This window comes from Procambarus clarkii, chromosome 23 (genome assembly GCF_040958095.1).
Source record: "Procambarus clarkii isolate CNS0578487 chromosome 23, FALCON_Pclarkii_2.0, whole genome shotgun sequence".
Lineage (NCBI taxonomy): Eukaryota > Metazoa > Arthropoda > Malacostraca > Decapoda > Cambaridae > Procambarus > Procambarus clarkii.
The window spans coordinates 35126735-35148190 of record NC_091172.1 but is presented as its reverse complement, the minus strand read 5'-3'; the positions used below and the strand labels follow the sequence as shown (position 1 = coordinate 35148190).

Genomic DNA, 21456 nt, shown 5'->3' with positions numbered 1-21456 from the left:
ATATATATATATATATATATATATATATATATATATATATATATATATATATATATATATATATATATATATATATACACAGGAAGCACTCGGTGTATATACACTGAGGAGTTCACCCCGAAATTCCGGTGCCTATACTTGCTTTCCTAATGTCCCTCGACAAAATACTTGGTGCATCCGATGCCTTACATGCCGCTCGCCTGATGTCGCATTTTTGTTCTGACAATGGCGTCCTCAGCGGTATTTAGCGCCTGATAAATACCCAGCGCCACTGATGGCGCTCCTGGTCTCCACGGCCCGTGCCTTCTCATATTTACTCACCGAACACTAACTATGGGGAAGTGAGGTGTAAAGCCATATGCCCCGCCTTCCAGTGTTAGTTGTATCTAGTGTAAATCTGCTCTTAAAGTTGTGGATGGAGGTGGCTTCCACAACTTCCTCTCTCAGTGCAGTCCACTGGTTGCCCACCCGTACACAGTATGAGTATTTCCTCATATTTTCTTCGCCTCATTTTCGAATCCGGCTTCCACTTGCGTCCTCTTGTCCTACTTTCCTCTCAAGATAGGGAGTATTATGAGGATACCTTGCATTGTGAGAATGGTCTGAACAATGAGGAAGGGTGTGTACTGTGAGGAAGGGCTGTACTGTGAGGAAGGGTGTGTACTGTGAGGAAGGGTGTGTACTGTGAGGAAGGGTGTGTACTGTGAGGAAGGGGTGTACTGTGAGGAAGGGTGTGTACTGTGAGGAAGGGGTGTACTGTGAGGAAGGGCTGTACTGTGAGGAAGGGTGTGTACTGTGAGGAAGGGGTGTACTGTGAGGAAGGGTGTGTACTGTGAGGAAGGGGTGTACTGTGAGGAAGGGTGTGTACTGTGAGGAAGGGGTGTACTGTGAGGAAGGGCTGTACTGTGAGGAAGGGTGTGTACTGTGAGGAAGGGGTGTACTGTGAGGAAGGGTGTGTACTGTGAGGAAGGGGTGTACTGTGAGGAAGGGCTGTACTGTGAGGAAGGGTGTGTACTGTGAGGAAGGGGTGTACTGTGAGGAAGGGTGTGTACTGTGAGGAAGGGGTGTACTGTGAGGAAGGGCTGTACTGTGAGGAAGGGTGTGTACTGTGAGGAAGGGCTGGGACTGGAGGTCATACAGTGTGTATGGGTCACAGGAGGGCGGGTGGGGGCTGGGTGGGTGTGAGTGTGTGTGTGAGGGTGGCGGGGGAGGGTGGAGCTGGTCACAGTGAGGGCCGTCCTCAGCCTCACCAGTGTTGCGGGCGGCAGCAGGAGCGGCGGAGCACCACTCAGCAGGGCACCGTTCCTCACCGTCGTCGCCACCATGATGTGCTCCGCTCTCAGGTGGGTGGTGACACCTCCCTCGGGTGCTCGTCCTCGGCTAACTTTCAGCACACAGGACGCGACTGTATGCCGCAGATTACGTTATTACGTTACGCTCAACCTCATACAGCTTCTGTCCGTCCCGTCCGTCTGACGGGTCCTGTCCAGCTAAGACGTTTTTTATTTGTTTTGTCTATGGAAATTTAACGTGGAAAAATGGATGGATGTTGCTCTAGTGATGTTGACAGATGTTCGGTTATCTCACCTAAATTATTGACAGTTGAGAGGCGGGCCGAGAGAGCAAAGCTCAACCCTCGCAAGCACAACTAAGTGAACAACGAAGGGAACTATCCCCTGATAGTTCCCTTCCTCACAAAGTTCATAATTCGCCTGAGTTATGAACTTTGGTTAAATGTTAAATGTTTATTTAATGTTAAACTTATTGGGCGCAGTTTGTTAACACCATTGCTGTATAATCTTACTGGGTAACTGCTTTATAATGGTAATTCCTACCTCACTCGAGGCCATGAGGTCACGTCAGGATAAGGAGAGACGATATGGTAATGAGGACTAGAAGATGAGAGAAAGTCAGATCACCTCAAACTGTCACGATGCCTTGAGGTCCTGGCGTGACCCCAGCGCCCTAAACTTCCTTGTGGCTCTCTTCTGGAATGACCTGACCTTTCACCTGCCTCAGGTGACCGATGTTTGGCCAAGCGTAGATCATGGCGGGATCCCGGTATAACCCACGACTCACAACCTAGGCGTTATGGAGCATTACAAAGTGTCTAGCAAGACATGAAGATTTTGGGATCTTCGCAGAACGCACGAAATAAGTAGGGAGTGAAGGGGAAGAGACTTAATCCCGAGATAGGATAATGAAGGGTGAATGTCTTGCTATGGACCTGAGGGCAGTTGTTGTTGTTTGAGATATGCTACGTAGTGGTACGTGAATATGCTGGGTAGCATACGTGCGTATGCTACGTGAGCCCGTAGTGGACTAACCTGGCACAGGAGCAGGACTGTGACCCGCTGAGGGCAGGGTTGTGTGGCTGATAATTCCAACTTCCTCAGCTGTGAGATGGTGTGACCCCGTGAGACGGAGTGACCCGAGGAAGGAATGACCTGTGATTTCATTCCCTTCATGTTGAGTAGTGGAGTGTGTCACGTCATGACGAGAGAAGTGAGGTGCAGAGTAGTTGAAGGTGTCATTACACGTGATAACAGGGTTGCCAGGTTGGGCTACTTGTAGCGAATTGGGCTACCTTTGAATGTCCTGCGCTCCCAAATGTTTAATTTCGCTACTTGCGACTTTTTTGGGCTAATTTAAAAGCAAGTTGGGCTACTTTGGGCTATTTATGTTAAACTCAATGATCATTATTTATGCCTTTATAATGTAATGTGTATAAATCACAGTCGCGTCCAACAGCCTGATTGATTAGACCACTTACCGCAGGAGGCTTGGTCAGAGACCGGCCCCCTGGGGACGTTGATCCAATGGAACCTTCGAAAGAACAAGTAATTGCAAGGCAAAGTAATCCTCCCCAGGGGCTATAGATGTCCCAACCTTAAGTGTCATTAATACTTCATCCCAAAAGCTACACCTGCTTCCACAGATCTTCATTAAGGGGAGAAAGTTATCTAGACATTTATAGCTTGATAAATGATGGGAAAGATCCCCTACAGTTAATATCTTTGTCAGGAAGACGATGGTTGTCAAGGAGCGGTAGTGTTAAGCGGCTGTTAGATCAGCGGGTTTCTTTAACAACTCATTACCAAATCGCTTCTTCCTCATTGTAATGCAACTATTTTCACTGCACTCTGGTCCCCCAATAAGCTATATTTCACATTTCTCTAACCTTTTCTAAATGATTTTGAAAGGATGAATTTACACTTTTAGCAATTAACAGACAAAACAATTTTGTAACCCAGGAAAAGTTTCAAAATATTCAAGAAAGATGCCATAATTTTTTTAGTGAAGGCTTGCAAATAACTTCTTTCTCGTATTCTAAGTAATGCTGAAACTTTCAAAAAGGTGAAAAATCTGTCACCTGTCATATGCCTTAGCCACACACGGCCACCAACTTTGTTTCAGAACTTCCATAAGTACTGGCTGACCAATGTAAGCTTAGTGAAATTGAAAGTCAGTGGCGCCTACTGTTAACCATTGACTGGTCCAACATTTGTGAGGGACAAGTTACAACAACTGGATTATCATTTTGGACCATGCAATAACTGTCATGAACCCTGCTGGCGATCCCATCCTCATTGACCTCGCTGAGTTTGCGTTGAAAATATACAGTTTACTGATCAGTAGTGCTTTGTTGAACGGGTATTTTCCAGAGTAACATCTGTGAAAACTAAACTGAGAAATCTAATGGGACGTGAACTTTTGGCATCAATATTCAGAATCAAAACATATCTTGAAGAAAACGGAACTTGTCGTCCATAATTTGAACCACTCATGACAATGCGTAAATATGAGTCTGCGATATACAAGAACGAGATTGTGAAATATATATACAGAGATAATATTAATAAAACAATTAAAATCGTGAATTGTACTCTATATATCAAAATCTATTACTTTGAAACCCATATCAGTCACTAAACAAAAAATTGGGCTACTCTTATTATAAATTTGCTACTTTTAGACCCTCAACTCGCTACCTTCAGCAATTTGGATGTGCCAACTCTGCTTGATAGTGAGCTGTTTAGCCTCCCTCACACTCACTACACTTGATAGTGAGCTGTTTAGCCTCCCTCACACTCACTACACTTGATAGTGAGCTGTTTAGCCTCCCTCACACTCACTACACTTGATAGTGAGCTGTTTAGCCTCCCTCACACTCACTACACTTGATAGTGAGCTGTTTAGCCTCCCTCACACTCACTACACTTGATAGTGAGCTGTTTAGCCTCCCTCACACTCACTACACTTGATAGTGAGCTGTTTAGCCTCCCTCACACTCACTACACTTGATAGTGACATAGCCTCCCTATTGGTTGTGTCCGTAATGGTCTCAGTAATAAGGCTCTTGCACGGTCCGCTGGTCACTTCACAGGAGACACAGCTGCTCACACCTGTCAACATGAGGCACCTGTCAACATGAGGCACCTATCAACATGAGGCACCTGTCAACATGAGAAACCTGTCAACATGAGGCACCTGTCAACATGAGGCACCTGTCAACATGAGGCACCTGTCAACATGAGGCACCTGTCAACATGAGAAACCTGTCAACATGAGGCACCTGTCAACATGAGGCACCTGTCAACATGAGGCACCTGTCAACATGAGACACCTGTCAACATGAGGCACCTGTCAACATGAGGCACCTGTCAACATGAGACACCTGTCAACATGAGGCACCTGTCAACATGAGGCACCTGTCAACATGAGGCACCAGTCAACATGAGGCACCTGTCAACATGAGGCACCTGTCAACATGAGGCACCTGTCAACATGAGGCACCTGTCAACATGAGGCACCTGTCAACATGAGGCACCTGTCAACATGAGGCACCTGTCAACATGAGGCACCTGTCAACATGAGGCACCTGTCAATATTGCTAGCAATGCAATATAATAACAAAACATTGTGCATCGTTGCAACATATTGCCTTGTGACTATATGACTTGTGGCACTTGCTTGTGTGCCAGTGTGTTGGTAAGTGTTCGTGCAAGTGCTACATCATGGTCACAACAAGTGCTACATCATGGTCACAACAAGTGCTACATCATGGTCACAACAAGTGCTACATCATGGTCACAACAAGTGCTACATCATGGTCACAACAAGTGCTACATCATGGTCACAACAAGTGCTACATCATGGTCACAACAAGTGCTACATCATGGTCACAACAAGTGCTACATCATGGTCACAACAAGTGCTACATCATGGTCACAACAAGTGCTACATCATGGTCACAACAAGTGCTACATCATGGTCACAACAAGTGCTACATCATGGTCACAACAAGTGCTACATCATGGTCACAACAAGTGCTACATCATGGTCACAACAAGTGCTACATCATGGTCACAGCAAGTGTCACATCATGGTCACAACAAGTGCTACATCATGGTCACAGCAAGTGTCACATCATGGTCACAACAAGTGTCACATCATGGTCACAGCAAGTGTCACATCATGGTCACAACAAGTGCTACATCATGGTCACAACAAGTGCTACATCATGGTCACAGCAAGTGTCACATCATGGTCACAACAAGTGTCACATCATGGTCACAACAAGTGCTACATCATGGTCACCAAATCATTTATATCTTCCTTCAACACTAACTTGTCACGCTCCAAAAAAAGCGTCTTCTTGTGTACTACAGAGAGAGAGAGAGAGAGAGAGAGAGAGAGAGAGAGAGAGAGAGAGAGAGAGAGAGAGAGAGAGAGAGAGAGAGAGAGAGAGAGAGAGAGACAGAGAGTCACATAAATTGAGAGAGAAAACCGCAAGTTCCTTCCCGCTCCATAAAGTTAATGTTGTCATACAGGTGAAGAGTTGTGTGTGAGAGCCATAGAGCAGGTGTTGAGGCCGCCACCGTCGTGGCCGGCCCCGTACACCAGTACCTTAACCAACTTCCTGCCCTACATCACAACCCATTCCCGGCCCTCGAATTGGGTCTTTCCACTGTCTGCTCGTACCATTGTCTCAGGGCTCCTGGTACCTCTGTCTCAGTTCTCCTGGTACCACTGTCTCAGGGCTCCTGGTACCACTGTCTCAGGGCTCCTGGTACCACTGTCTCAGGGCTCATGGTACCACTGTCTCAGGGCTCATGGTACCACTGTCTCAGGGCTCATGGTACCTCTGTCTCAGGGCTCCTGGTACCACTGTCTCAGGGGCTCATGGTACTACTGTCTCAGGGGTCATGGTACCACTGTCTCAGGGCTCCTGGTACCACTGTCTCAGGGCTCATGGTACTACTGTCTCAGTGGTCATGGTACCATTGTCTCAGGGCTCCTGGTACCACTGTCTCAGGGCTCATGGTACCACTGTCTCAGGGCTCATGGTAATCTCTCTGATCAGCCCGTCCTCCAAACAAAGATCCAAAAGTGATTCCATGCACCCGCCAAACCCCCTGTTTATGAATGAAAAGCGGTTTACACACGACTCACAACTGCTGACGTTCGAACATATCCGGAACAAGTGTTTCACTGACGAATTTTGTTCGAATCACAACGCTGTAAATGCTTCACCCACGTACTACAAATGCAAATAATCGCCAACAGAACCTAAACACCTAACCTAACCTAACCTATGCCTATATATGCACAATATGCTAATATATTATAATATTAATTTATACTTGAGAAAATTCCCGTTTTGAATTAACAGTATATTAAAATTTATGAATGCGTCTGTGGGGTCGACCGCTGGATGTAATGGACTTGAGTCGAGGACGGGTTGCTCTCCTCCACTCCAAGAAACAACCGAGTCGTTGCAATTGTCGTGTACAATATTTATGTGTCGCCTCACATATATACATGCGTACGTTTGATAGATAAATACATGTTGCACACCTGTCTGAATATACATGTACACAGGTATATATATATGAACGTATAGTTCATATCATCTACTCATGCTGTATTATCACCTAATTGTAGTGACCTAAGAGTGAGTAGGAAGGTAGTGTTGATAGCTGGGTGTCCCGCCTGGCGGTGTTGGTGGCCCTGGCGCGCTTATTGGCCCGCCGCCGCGAGAGGGAGCACATTACGGCCACCACAACAGCTTATTAACTCCGACCTGCCACTAATATACACTTTAGTCCTGATCATTGTCCAGGAGTAAAGTAAACTCAGTGAATATATATACACCGAGAAGAGGAGTATGGGGTATACACGTCTGTGTGTACACATGTCCATGTATTTCTCAACTTGGCTCACGTTCTTGTTCTCTATGGCATCTGCCCTGGAAGGTGTCCGCACTCTGTACTGACAATAATAATAATAATACCGATGCGGGCGATTCACAAAATTGAGTAATGATTAACAGAGTAATTGATTAGCAATGTGTCAACAAGTGCACGACTCTTGCACCAACAATGTGTCAACAAGTGCATGACTCTTGCACCAACAATGTGTCAACAAGTGCACGACTCTTGCACTAACAATGTGTCAACAAGTGCATGACTCTTGCACTAACAATGTGTCAACAAGTGCACGACTCTTGCACCAACAATGTGTCAACAAGTGCATGACTCTTGCACTAACAATGTGTCAACAAGTGCATGACTCTTGCACCAACAATGTGTCAACAAGTGCATGACTCTTGCACTAACAATGTGTCAACAAGTGCACGACTCTTGCACCAACAATGTGTCAACAAGTGCACGACTCTTGCACCAACAATGTGTCAACAAGTGCACGACTCTTGCACCAACAATGTGTCAACAAGTGCATGACTCTTGCACCAACAATGTGTCAACAAGTGCACGACTCTTGCACCAACAATGTGTCAACAAGTGCATGACTCTTGCACTAACAATGTGTCAACAAGTGCACGACTCTTGCACCAACAATGTGTCAACAAGTGCATGACTCTTGCACTAACAATGTGTCAACAAGTGCATGACTCTTGCACCAACAATGTGTCAACAAGTGCACGACTCTTGCACCAACAATGTGTCAACAAGTGCATGACTCTTGCACCAACAATGTGTCAACAAGTGCACGACTCTTGCACCAACAATGTGTCAACAAGTGCATGACTCTTGCACTAACAATGTGTCAACAAGTGCACGACTCTTGCACCAACAATGTGTCAACAAGTGCATGACTCTTGCACTAACAATGTGTCAACAAGTGCACGACTCTTGCACTAACAATGTGTCAACAAGTGCATGACTCTTGCACCAACAATGTGTCAACAGGTGCATGACTCTTGCACCAACAATGTGTCAACAAGTTCATGACTCTTGCACCAACAATGTGTCAACAAGTTCATGACTCTTGCACCAACAATGTGTCAACAGGTGCATGACTCTTGCACCAACAATGTGTCAACAAGTTCATGACTCTTGCACCAACAATGTGTCAACAGGTGCATGACTCTTGCACCAACAATGTGTCAACAAGTGCACGACTCTTGCACTAACAATGTGTCAACAAGTGCATGACTCTTGCACCAACAATGTGTCAACAGGTGCATGACTCTTGCACCAACAATGTGTCAACAAGTTCATGACTCTTGCACCAACAATGTGTCAACAAGTTCATGACTCTTGCACCAACAATGTGTCAACAAGTGCATGACTCTTGCACCAACAATGTGTCAACAAGTGCATGACTCTTGCACCAACAATGTGTCAACAAGTGCATGACTCTTGCACTAACAAATAATATAAATCTGCTGGGCACCCAAATTTTCCTTAATTGTTTCTCACCGTTTTCTGACAGAGGACATTACAGGAGTAACTGTGACACGCTGTCAAGCTGCCCGCGAGACTGACCAACACGCTCCGGACACAGCAAGTTTTGACAGGAAAATTGCTACATAATGTTGGAACTGAGGGTAATGAAGGCGTATGCTGGTAATCGTATAATTAGGTGGACAGTTTTTTTTATGGGTGTCAAGCTTGTGTAGGCGTGGAGTCTGTTAGGTGGGCGTGATGCGAGCGTGTGTGACGAGTTCATCTGCAGGGTTAGTGATCTTTCCACGCGTAGATTAAATTAAGACTAGTATTGGGGCACATCAGACAAGGGAACAGCGAGGACTGGTTTAATAAGCTCGGGGATGACTCGGGCGCTTGTCACCCATTAGCCAGCAAGCTGGATCCGTGGCTAAGTGTCAAGCTTCTCCTCCGTCATTATGCAGTGCCGTTACCGCAAGGGGCCGTCGAGCAGTAACCTTACGGGAACTAAGAGCAGCTCGCAGGAACCAGGAGTGGTAATTGGGTGTACGGGTGGGTGAGCGCTCAGCGGGCCCTCGCACACAGCCTCCACCGACCCCCGAGGGGCGTCGCTGCCTCTTCTCCACCGGAAGTTGCGTGAAGGTGTGGGTCGACTTGAGGAGCCATTACTCAGAGCATCGTCGGACACGCCCCAGGAACACTGCGGTGATCCACCTTCCAAGGCTGCAGACAGTGACGTCAGCAGTTTAAGATGCAGTGACTGATGAATGCAGACACGTCCACCCCCCCCCCTCCCCCTCCCTAGTCACCTACATGCTGGGATCCATCACCCTGGCTCCCCCGCAGCCCGTCCTCCATAAATGGGGAGGTAAATGTAACAGTACAAGTGCAATTATGTACTATTCATAGCAATCAGGAATTGTACTTTATTCACTTAGTATTAAATCGAACTGTCAAATATATTGTGAATATTTGAGTTTACCCGAAAAGCTGAATAGAAAACCACGACCTAACCTAATCTTCTTAGTGTTTGAAGATAAGCCTTTAATTCCTTCTTAATAATAATTAGTTCTTAACCAATAGCTATATTAATATTACAGTGTTATAAAACTAATAAAATGAAACTAAAATATATCAATACATTGTTAAGTAACTCAGGATACTTAAATTTTTGTTATAAAATATCTATTGTTTAATAAAACTGAAAAAGAAATTCCTGATATTTAAAACATGTATACAGCCGAGGTCAACCCCGACACCTCTGGTTCTCGCAAAACTTGTGCCGGCTGCACTTGGCTGCTGAAGCACGTGGCACGCTGTCTCCTGGCAGTTGACGGCCTATCACTATATATATATATATATATATATATATATATATATTGACTAGATCCCGGGTACCTATTTACTGTGAACAGAGGCCTTTGGTGGCCTCAATGCGTCCCCCAATCATTACTGTCCCGTCCGGGAGTCGAACCAGAGATCCGTGACTGCGAGTCGAGAATGAAGCCAACCGTACTACAAGACCCAGATACAGTATGGGGTTGTTGAAGGAATTTGGCTGGTTAGCGTGCCGGTACCGGAGGTCCAGAGTCTCCACACCTTCACTACTACACACACACTGCTGGGGTATTACCACACTGGCAGGGCGAGTGGGCACGGAAGGTGGAGTGACGCACTTGACGCAGGCCACACCTGGTCTTGACGCAGGTCACACCTGGTCGTGACGCAGGTCACACCTGGTCGTAACGCAGGTCACACCTGGTCGTGACGCAGGTCACACCTGGTCGTAACGCAGGTCACACCTGGTCGTAACGCAGGCCGCACCTGGTCTTGACGCAGGCCACACCTGGTCGTGACGCAGGTCACACCTGGTCGTAACGCAGGCCACACCTGGTCGTGACGCAGGTCACACCTGGTCGTAACGCAGGTCACACCTGGTCGTGACGCAGGTCACACCTGGTCGTAACGCAGGTCACACCTGGTCGTAACGCAGGCCGCACCTGGTCTTGACGCAGGCCACACCTGGTCGTGACGCAGGTCACACCTGGTCGTAACGCAGGCCACACCTGGTCGTGACGCAGGTCACACCTGGTCGTAACGCAGGTCACACCTGGTCGTAACGCAGGTCACACCTGGTCGTGACGCTAGCGGTATAAATCAAAGCTGAGGAAAAAGGAAGATATTCTGAACGAGATTATTTCATAGAATTACAAAGAATTACGCGGGATTACTTACATAATTTCATAGAAAATGAACAATTCACAGATAACAGGAAATCTACCGTTCTGTAACGATGACCAAGAGTTGGCTGCGACAGCGAGGGATCGCTAACAACGAGAGGAAGGAATTTGTTCGAGAGGTACGAGTTTGAGAATGTTGTTGAATGGAGTAGATTCTCGTAGATAGGTAGATGCAGCGTGGTAGACAGTGTTGGGTGGTAGACCGGGTAGATTGGTGGGCCGGGTAGAGTGGTAGGCCGTGTAGAGCCGCTGGCATGCATAGAAAAAACAGGACCGACTGGGTAATAAATTCGGAGGCCTGTTGCCTCTCACGGGTTAGAGCAAGCTATAAGGGAAGGGTGTCTGGGCAAGCTATAAGGGAAGGGTGTCTGGGCAAGCTATAAGGGAAGGGTGTCTGGGCAAGCTATAAGGGAAGGGTGTCTGGGCAAGCTATAAGGGAAGGGTGTCTGGGCAAGCTATAAGGGAAGGGTGTCTGGGCAAGCTATAAGGGAAGGGTGTCTGGGCAAGCTATAAGGGAAGGGTGTCTGGGCAAGCTATAAGGGAAGGGTGTCTGGGCAAGCTATAAGGGAAGGGTGTCTGGGCAAGCTATAAGGGAAGGGTGTCTGGGCAAGCTATAAGGGAAGGGTGTCTGGGCAAGCTATAAGGGAAGGGTGTCTGGGCAAGCTATAAGGGAAGGGTGTCTGGGCAAGCTATAAGGGAAGGGTGTCTGGGCAAGCTATAAGGGAAGGGTGTCTGGGCAAGCTATAAGGGAAGGGTGTCTGGGCAAGCTATAAGGGAAGGGTGTCTGGGCAAGCTATAAGGGAAGGGTGTCTGGGCAAGCTATAAGGGAAGGGTGTCTGGGCAAGCTATAAGGGAAGGGTGTCTGGGCAAGCTATAAGGGAAGGGTGTCTGGGCAAGCTATAAGGGAAGGGTGTCTGGGCAAGCTATATGGGAAGGGTGTCTGGGCAAGCTATATGGGAAGGGTGTCTGGGCAAGCTATATGGGAAGGGTGTCTGGGCAAGCTATAAGGGAAGGGTGTCTGGGCAAGCTATAAGGGAAGGGTGTCTGGGCAAGCTATAAGGGAAGGGTGTCTGGGCAAGCTATAAGGGAAGGGTGTCTGGGCAAGCTATAAGGGAAGGGTGTCTGGGCAAGCTATAAGGGAAGGGTGTCTGGGCAAGCTATAAGGGAAGGGTGTCTGGGCAAGCTATATGGGAAGGGTGTCTGGGCAAGCTATATGGGAAGGGTGTCTGGGCAAGCTATATGGGAAGGGTGTCTGGGCAAGCTATAAGGGAAGGGTGTCTGGGCAAGCTATAAGGGAAGGGTGTCTGGGCAAGCTATAAGGGAAGGGTGTCTGGGCAAGCTATAAGGGAAGGGTGTCTGGGCAAGCTATATGGGAAGGGTGTCTGGGCAAGCTATATGGGAAGGGTGTCTGGGCAAGCTATATGGGAAGGGTGTCTGGGCAAGCTATAAGGGAAGGGTGTCTGGGCAAGCTATAAGGGAAGGGTGTCTGGGCAAGCTATAAGGGAAGGGTGTCTGGGCAAGCTATAAGGGAAGGGTGTCTGGGCAAGCTATAAGGGAAGGGTGTCTGGGCAAGCTATAAGGGAAGGGTGTCTGGACAAGCTATAAGGGAAGGGTGTCTGGGCAAGCTATAAGGGAAGGGTGTCTGGGCAAGCTATAAGGGAAGGGTGTCTGGACAAGCTATAAGGGAAGGGTGTCTGGGCAAGCTATAAGGGAAGGGTGTCTGGGCAAGCTATAAGGGAAGGGTGTCTGGGCAAGCTATAAGGGAAGGGTGTCTGGGCAAGCTATAAGGGAAGGGTGTCTGGGCAAGCTATAAGGGAAGGTGATACAGGTAAGAGGTACAAGGAGCTGATAAAGGAAGGTCGTAAGAATAAGAGACGAGGCTGGAGACGAGATAAGGGGAAGGATCAACAAGGAAGGTGGAATAGGTAAACATGTGCGAGTGGATGGAAGGGTGGATAGAAGGGTGGATAGAAGGGTGGATAGAAGGGTGGATGGAAGGGTGGATAGAAGGGTGGATAGAAGGGTGGATAGAAGGGTGGATGGAAGGGTGGAGGTAGAACACCTGGTGCTACTGTAGCACTGAGGGCGGGAGGGGCATGGACGGAGCATACACTGACCTCTTCCATCTCCCCCTCCCACTTCCCTCCCTCCATCCTTCCTCGCTCTGTCGTGTGCTCACCTAACAGTGCCTACGGCTGACTGAAGCCTAGCTCTATATGGAGGCATTCAGAGTTAGGCTCTATTCATTAGGCCTAGCCCTACCTGGATAGGTTTTGCTGCTTTTGTTCCCAAAGTTTCCTGATATTTCCAGGTGTTGGAGGCGGCTTCCACGACGTGTGCATCACTCCTGCTGGGGGAGTGGTCGTACTGGCTGCCAGTATTACCTTACATTGACTATCTCTCTTTGGGTCTCCAGCTCCCACTGGTGTCCTCTTGTCCTGGGCGACACGAGGGGACACACTGATACATTACCGTCGTCATCACTTTGCTCTGTTCAACCAGGGCTGTTGGTGCTGGCGGGAGCATTAATGTCAATGGTAGCTGAGGTGGTGTTGAGGGTGGTGAAGGGTGACATGCCGGCCGTGGAGCCTCAGTCATCTCCGCACCACACTCAGACGACGCTCCTGTTGTGTGGTGATGCCGCCTGTGGTGTGGCAGGTGTTGTGTGTAGGTGTTGTTGTCCATGTGGTGTGGCAGGTGTTGAGTGTAGGTGTTGTTGTCCATGTGGTGTGGCAGGTGTTGTTGTCCATGTGGTGTTGCAGGTGTTGTTGTCCATGTGGTGTGGCAGGTGTTGAGTGTAGGTGTTGTTGTCCATGTGGTGTTGCAGGTGTTGTTGTCCATGTGGTGTTGCAGGTGTTGTTGTCCATGTGGTGTGGCAGGTGTTGTTGTCCATGTGGTGTTGCAGGTGTTGTTGTCCATGTGGTGTGGCAGGTGTTGAGTGTAGGTGTTGTTGTCCATGTGGTGTTGCAGGTGTTGTTGTCCATGTGGTGTTGCAGGTGTTGTTGTCCATGTGGTGTGGCAGGTGTTGTTGTCCATGTGGTGTGGCAGGTGTTGAGTGTAGGTGTTGTTGTCCATGTGGTGTTGCAGGTGTTGTTGTCCATGTGGTGTTGCAGGTGTTGTTGTCCATGTGGTGTTGCAGGTGTTGTTGTCCATGTGGTGTGGCAGGTGTTGAGTGTAGGTGTTGTTGTCCATGTGGTGTGGCAGGTGTTGAGTGTAGGTGTTGTTGTTCATGTGGTGTGGCAGGTGTTGTTGTCCATGTGGTGTGGCAGGTGTTGTTGTCCATGTGGTGTGGCAGGTGTTGTTGTCCATGTGGTGTGGCAGGTGTTGAGTGTAGGTGTTGTTGTCCATGTGGTGTTGCAGGTGTTGTTGTCCATGTGGTGTTGCAGGTGTTGTTGTCCATGTGGTGTGGCAGGTGTTGAGTGTAGGTGTTGTTGTCCATGTGGTGTTGCAGGTGTTGTTGTCCATGTGGTGTTGCAGGTGTTGTTGTCCATGTGGTGTGGCAGGTGTTGTTGTCCATGTGGTGTTGCAGGTGTTGAGTGTAGGTGTTGTTGTCCATGTGGTGTGGCAGGTGTTGTTGTCCATGTGGTGTTGCAGGTGTTGTTGTCCATGTGGTGTGGCAGGTGTTGAGTGTAGGTGTTGTTGTCCATGTGGTGTTGCAGGTGTTGTTGTCCATGTGGTGTGGCAGGTGTTGAGTGTAGGTGTTGTTGTCCATGTGGTGTTGCAGGTGTTGTTGTCCATGTGGTGTTGCAGGTGTTGTTGTCCATGTGGTGTGGCAGGTGTTGTTGTCCATGTGGTGTTGCAGGTGTTGTTGTCCATGTGGTGTTGCAGGTGTTGTTGTCCATGTGGTGTTGCAGGTGTTGTTGTCCATGTGGTGTGGCAGGTGTTGTTGTCCATGTGGTGTGGCAGGTGTTGAGTGTAGGTGTTGTTGTCCATGTGGTGTTGCAGGTGTTGTTGTCCATGTGGTGTTGCAGGTGTTGTTGTCCATGTGGTGTGGCAGGTGTTGTTGTCCATGTGGTGTTGCAGGTGTTGTTGTCCATGTGGTGTTGCAGGTGTTGTTGTCCATGTGGTGTGGCAGGTGTTGTTGTCCATGTGGTGTGGCAGGTGTTGAGTGTAGGTGTTGTTGTCCATGTGGTGTTGCAGGTGTTGTTGTCCATGTGGTGTTGCAGGTGTTGTTGTCCATGTGGTGTTGCAGGTGTTGTACTCACCTATTTGTGCTTGCGGGGGTTGAGCTTTGGCTCTTTGGTCCCGCCTCTCAACTGTCAATCAACTGGTGTACAGATTCCTGAGCCTACTGGGCTCTATCATATCTACATTTGAAACTGTGTATGGAGTCAGCCTCCACCACATCACTGCCTAATGCATTCCATCCGTTAACTACTCTGACACTGAGAAAGTTCCTTCTAACGTCTCTGTGGCTCATGTGGGTACTCAGTTTCCACCTGTGTCCCCTTATTCGATTGACTGATAAAGATTAGGCCGCCAAAAGAGGTGGCACGGGCATGAATAGCCCGTAATTCCACCTGTGTTAAATAATCCGTCCGTATCTCCCCAGTCAAGTCTTCCAGCGACGTGAGGTGCAGTTTCCTCAGTCTTTCCTCGTAACTCATGCCTCTTAGTTCTGGGACCAGTCTAGTAGCATACCTCTGAACTTTTTCCAGCTTCGTCTTGTGCTTGACAAGGTACGGGCTCCATGCTGGGGCCGCATACTCCAGGATTGGTCTTACATATGTGGTGTACAAGATTCTGAATGATTCCTTTACACAGGTTCCTGAACGCTGTTCTGATGTTAGCCAGCCTATGTTGTATGTTGTATGTAGTTGTTGTTGTCCATGTGGTGTGACACGTGGTGTTGTCCATGTGGTGTGACACGTGGTGTTGTCCATGTGGTGTGACACGTGGTGGTGTCCATGTGGTGTGACACGTGGTGTTGCCCATGTGGTGTGACACGTGGTGTTGTCCATGTGGTGTGACACGTGGTGTTGCCCATGTGGTCTGACTCGTATAGTGTAATGTAATGTTATTCAGTGTTGTGGTGGAGGCGTATCAACCTGTGGAGGGTTATCAAGGCCGCCACACTCACAAGTATACCATAGTCCTGAACATAGTCTTGCACTCTAGTATACATTCAGTGTGTTTAGAACGTATGTCGGGTATACACATCTCTGTGTGTATATGTCCCCTTGAAGCGTGGTACACTGTATATATGTTGCATAGTTACTGTTGCAGGTGTGAAGTAAGGTCACCACCCTGCGGACCTGGCCAGTAATAACGTCCCAACAGGCAATTGTTATCTTGAGGTTATCTTGAGATGATTTCGAGGCTTTTTAGTGTCCCCGCGGCCCGGTCCTCGACCAGACCTCGACCACCCCCAGGAAAGAAGCCCGTGACAGCTGACTAACACCCAGGTACCTATTTTACTGCTAGGTAACAGGGGCATAGGGTGAAAGAAACTCTGCCCATTGTTTCTCGCCGACGCCTGGGATCGAACCCAGGACCACAGGATCACAAGTCCAGTGTGCTGTCCGCTCGGCCGACCGGCTCCCTTGGTGGCCTTGTGTTCTCCAGGTGTCGCCCCGGCCATCATTAGATCACATTTACTTCATATTAAAGTAATATGTGGTGGCGCGTCTCCCGGCCTGGCCACTCACGCCCCCCCCGCCTCCGCCTCATGCACGGGAAATCTTCCATTAATTTAATTTTTGCACCTCATCGTAAAATTTACGTTATCTCAAGTTTTTCTTCACTTAGTAACATTTTCTGTCAGCGATTAATGTCAAGTCGTTCGTTATCACGCATTTGTTAGCAATCAAAACAACGATATATTGAATTAAACAAAAGATATGAAGCGAACTGTAGTGTTTCCGTTTCCCACGTGGGGTAGTAATTAATGCCAGGCTCCAGGCTCCAGGATGAACAAGGTGCTCGGCGCCTGGGCCCAGATGCTCTCAATTGTAAATGTTGCGTGTTAGCAGTGTGCCGCGGAGCCTCCTCCACCAGTAATGGCCACCACACGCGTCATTACTAATAGTTTTATGTGTGAATCTCACTAATGTGTATGTTCGGGTGGCCACACTTCCCTCGTCTGACCTTGCAATATGCTCACGTACATATTGTTGAGATATCTGTGAAGGAGCATTGCAATTTTCACGAGTGAGGTATGGAGTGTATACGGTACACTTCATCACGTGGAGAGGTAAAGTAAGCCGGAAGCGAGTATAGTACACATAACCATTGTAAACTGTGAAGACAGAAGGAAGATACTAACCATAACCTAAAAGATCTTGAAGGGTATAACCAAGTGTATGTCTCGCGAGACCACACAGCAGAGGAAGTTACAGGTGTGCATCATGTGATCAATGCCGCCTCACAAACACAAACTCTTATAATGGGAGATTTTAACCTCGAGACAATAGACTGGGTAAATCTAACATCACAAGCAGAAGGAGGTCAATGTCTACCTGGTTGATACCTGGTTGATGGGGTTCTGGGAGTTCTTCTACTCCCCAAGCCCGGCCCGAGGCCAGACTTGACTTGTGAGAGTTTGGTCCACCAGGCTGTTGCTTGGAGCGGCCCGCAGGCCCACATATCCATCAATAGACCTGGTACAGGACTCATTTCTCAGACAACATGAGGTAGAGCCCACTCGAGATAACAACATTCTGGACCTTGTGGTAACATCAGAAGAGGACATGATCGATCAAGTTCAAGTAGGGAAATGTCTCACTCCATCGTGTGATCACAATATTCTAAGATGGAATACTGTTACAGAAACTCTCGTAAAGGTCCACGATGATGACCTTCTATATTACCATCCAGGAAACTATCAGGGAATGAGAAAGGAAGTACAAAACACCTCATGGTGGGCGGTGATAGGTGATCATGGCATGGTAACATTGTAACATTATGGAGGGTAAATGTCAAGAAGGTCATTGCTAAACTCGTACAAAGATATGTGCCAAAAAAGGAGAAAGAAAAGAAAGGGAACAAGATGGATGACACAAGTAGTAAAAAAGTGTGTTAATAACTAAACGGAACCTCTGGAGGCGATATAAATCCACGAAGAACATCATGGATTACGAGATATATAGAAGGGGCAATATATTCAGCCACTCAGGAAATCAGATTAACCTAAGGTAACTACTTAGAAAACTTGGCCAAAACATAAAGGAAGATCCAAAATCATTCTATGCATAAATACGAAGTAAAACCAAAAGAAAGGACTCTGTAGGACCCCTAAAATATGAGACTAATTAAGTCATATTGGATGATAAAAGGGCAGCAAACACTCTGAATAAATACTTTACATCAGTTGAACAAATCCCGGACGCAGGTTCGAATCCTCGTCACGACCCTTGTGGATTTGTTCATTTGATGCATCACGTTAGTGTGATCTCTGTGTGTTACTTTACATCAGTGCTCACTCTGGGTGCCAAGTCATGTGGGAATGCAGACGAGGAGTCACAGTAGCGTGGCTGAAATATGTTGACCAAACCACACTAGAAAGTGAAGGGACGATAACGTTTCGGTCCGTCGTTGTCATTAAGAATTCGCACTTGAGGACTTGAGAATGATCCAGGACAGACCGAAACGTCGTCGTCCCTTTACTTTCTAGTGTGTGGTTTGGTCGTCATGTGGTAATAATAAGAAATGGCATTGCAGACGAAGCTGCAAAACTTGCAACTAAGAGAAGAAATGTAGACATTTACATACCACAAAGTCTGTCATAAATTAAGAAAGTAATTAGAAACAGATCAATGCAAATGATGTACAGTGACCACAACACAGCAGTTGCAACATCAGGATCTGCGGGTTGGTACAAGAATTCAACCAACTATGAACCACTTAGTTTGATGAAAGGGAAAAGTAGAACAGCAGAAGTACACATACATCGCATCAGGCTTGGATACCCATGTGCATGGGAATTAGGCTTACAGGTTCCGGAAGATGAGAGGAAATGTCAGCACTGTGGAGAAATGCCCGACAGACCACTGGAACATTATCTAACACAGTGCACAGTTACAAACCCATTAAGATTTTACCTTAGATTCAATAGAGCAGGAGAAGTTGTTAAACACATGGGACAAAATCTTACTGAAGCGACCATACGAGTCATAAATACTCATACTCCGCCCAAGTAAAACAGAAACAAGCAACACTTAGTGGGTCAGCCAGAGGCTTAGGGCCCGCGCAGTGGGCCAGCCAGAGGCTTAGGGCCCGCGCAGTGGGTCAGCCAGAGGCTTAGGGCCCGCGCAGTGGGCCAGCCAGAGGCTTAGGGCCCGCGCAGTGGGCCAGCCAGAGGCTTAGGACCCGCCCAGTGGGCCAGCCAGAGGCTTAGGGCCCGCGCAGTGGGTCAGCCAGAGGCTTAGGGCCCGCGCAGTGGGCCAGCCAGAGGCTTAGGGCCCGCGCAGTGGGTCAGCCAGAGGCTTAGGGCCCGCGCAGTGGGCCAGCCAGAGGCTTAGGGCCCGCGCAGTGGGTCAGCCAGAGGCTTAGGGCCCGCGCAAGAATATCCCTGTACAAAAAAAAAAATCGGTTTTCACGCTAGAAAGATTGAACGACATCACATCACCCACACAAATGTTTGAAGGAGGTGAAGAGAATAAATTAAGGGATATATACCCATTACATGCGACACAATCTGGAAGACCATTGACAAACTAAAAGACTCGAAAGCCCCAGGTGTGGATGGATTTCAATCCAAAGTCGTAAAGGAACTGGCAAATGCACTATGCATACCACCGAAGTTCCTTTTCAGCAAATCCCTGGACCAAGGGATAATTCCCCTGAATTGGAAATATGCAAATGTTTCCCGTATTTTCTAAAAAGGCAGAAAGAGCTCGGCAGAAAACTACCGTCCGATCAGCTTGACATCACACATCTGCAAGCTCACGGTGAGAATCCTAAAGGAAGGAATCATACAACATCTCACAGAGAACAATCTTGTAAAATCAACCCAACATGGGTTTGTTAAAAGCAGATCCTGCCTCACTAACCTTCTCACATTTCTGGAAACTGTTACCGGCTATTCAGACAAAGGACTTCCGGTAGATGTGGCTTACATGAACTTTGCTAAAGCTTTTGACAAGGTGCCACATTAGGGACTGGCAAGGAAATTGCAGGCACATGGAATAAGTGGGAGAATACTGGAATGGATAAAACAATGGTTTAAACAGAAAACAAAGGGTCGTGCTATATAGGGAATGAATCTGACTGGGAAAATGTGCTAAGTGGGGGTACCACAGGGGACCATTTTGGGGCCAACCATGTTTGTCATATAAGTCCATGACATAGATGAGATTATTACAAACCACATCATCAAAATTTGCAGATGACATTAAGGTCTATGACAAAGTGGGAAGTGATGGTGATATTGAGACCTTACAAAGAGAGCTACATGAACTCCACAAATGGTCAGACGACTGGCAAATGCTTTTTAATATAGATAAATGTCCACCTTGTGGGGCATAACAATCCACGTCACAACTACCAAATTGACAGCACTTCCTCACAACAAATAGTCAAATAAAAGGATCTAGGAGTCAAAATCCATCATCCACCAAAAGTTGTACAACAAGTGAAAGCGGCAATAAAAAAAGGCCAGAGACAAGGCACCATTTGGGAGATGAAATTCCTTTAGGAAGAGGAAGAAAGAGTGTGATGTTAACCCGGGGGTTAACATCACGCTGGGCCTGTCCCCTGAAGCCCACATCAAGAAAATATCATCAGCTGCATAAGCTAGGTTAGCTAACATAAGAACTATCTTTGAAAATTTGTGTAGGGAATCATTTAGCACCTTGCATACCACATATGTGAGACCAATCCTTGAGTATGCAGCTCCAGCGTGGCGTCCGTATCCAGTCAGGCATAAGACAAAGTTCAAGAAGGTTCAAAACTATGCCACCAGATTAGTACCGGAGCTGAGGGGTATGAGATACGAGGAAAGATTTCTGGAATTAATCCTCACGTCACTTCAAAACGGAAGATTTAGTAAATACGTGATTACATACACAATTCTCACGGGAACTGATAGGGCAGAGAAAGACAGACTATTTAACATTGGTGGGACGCGAACAAGGGGACACAAGTGGAGACTGAGTACCCACATGAGCCACAGGGACGTTAGAAAGAACTTTTAGTGTCAGAGTAGTTAACAGATGGAATGCATTAGGCAGTGATGTGGTGGAGGCTGACTCCATACACAGTTTCAAATGTAACTGAGCCTAACAGTCTCAGGAACCTGTAGACCAGTTGTCTGACGGTGGAGAGAGGACTAAAGAGGCGAAGCTCAACCCCCGGAAGCACAACTATGCGGGTACACCAGCGACCACATACACTGGGGTCCGGACGTGTCCTTGAACCATCACCAACATTAACTTCCAAATAACTTCACCAACAACATGCCCCAAACGATATATTATTTGCAGCGCCCAAGGACGCACTTGTTGAAGGGATGCTCTGGGCGCTCAAGGGTGACAAGTGTGCGCTCCAATGGTGTATTAACTACCTGTGTCTGCACCATCCACCTA

General features: G+C 47.6%; 1 protein-coding gene across 1 annotated transcript in view; it reads left to right on the top strand.

The window, feature by feature from the left end:
• The first annotated feature begins 1264 nt into the window (after window positions 1-1264).
• LOC123763908 (salivary peroxidase/catechol oxidase) overlaps window positions 1265-21456 on the top strand; it is a 77747-nt gene continuing 57555 nt past the window's right edge. The window contains exon 1 of the mRNA XM_069330166.1: window positions 1265-1343. Within this exon, the coding sequence (XP_069186267.1) occupies window positions 1324-1343 (20 nt within the window). The 5' untranslated portion in view covers window positions 1265-1323. The remainder of the gene's footprint in view (window positions 1344-21456) is intronic.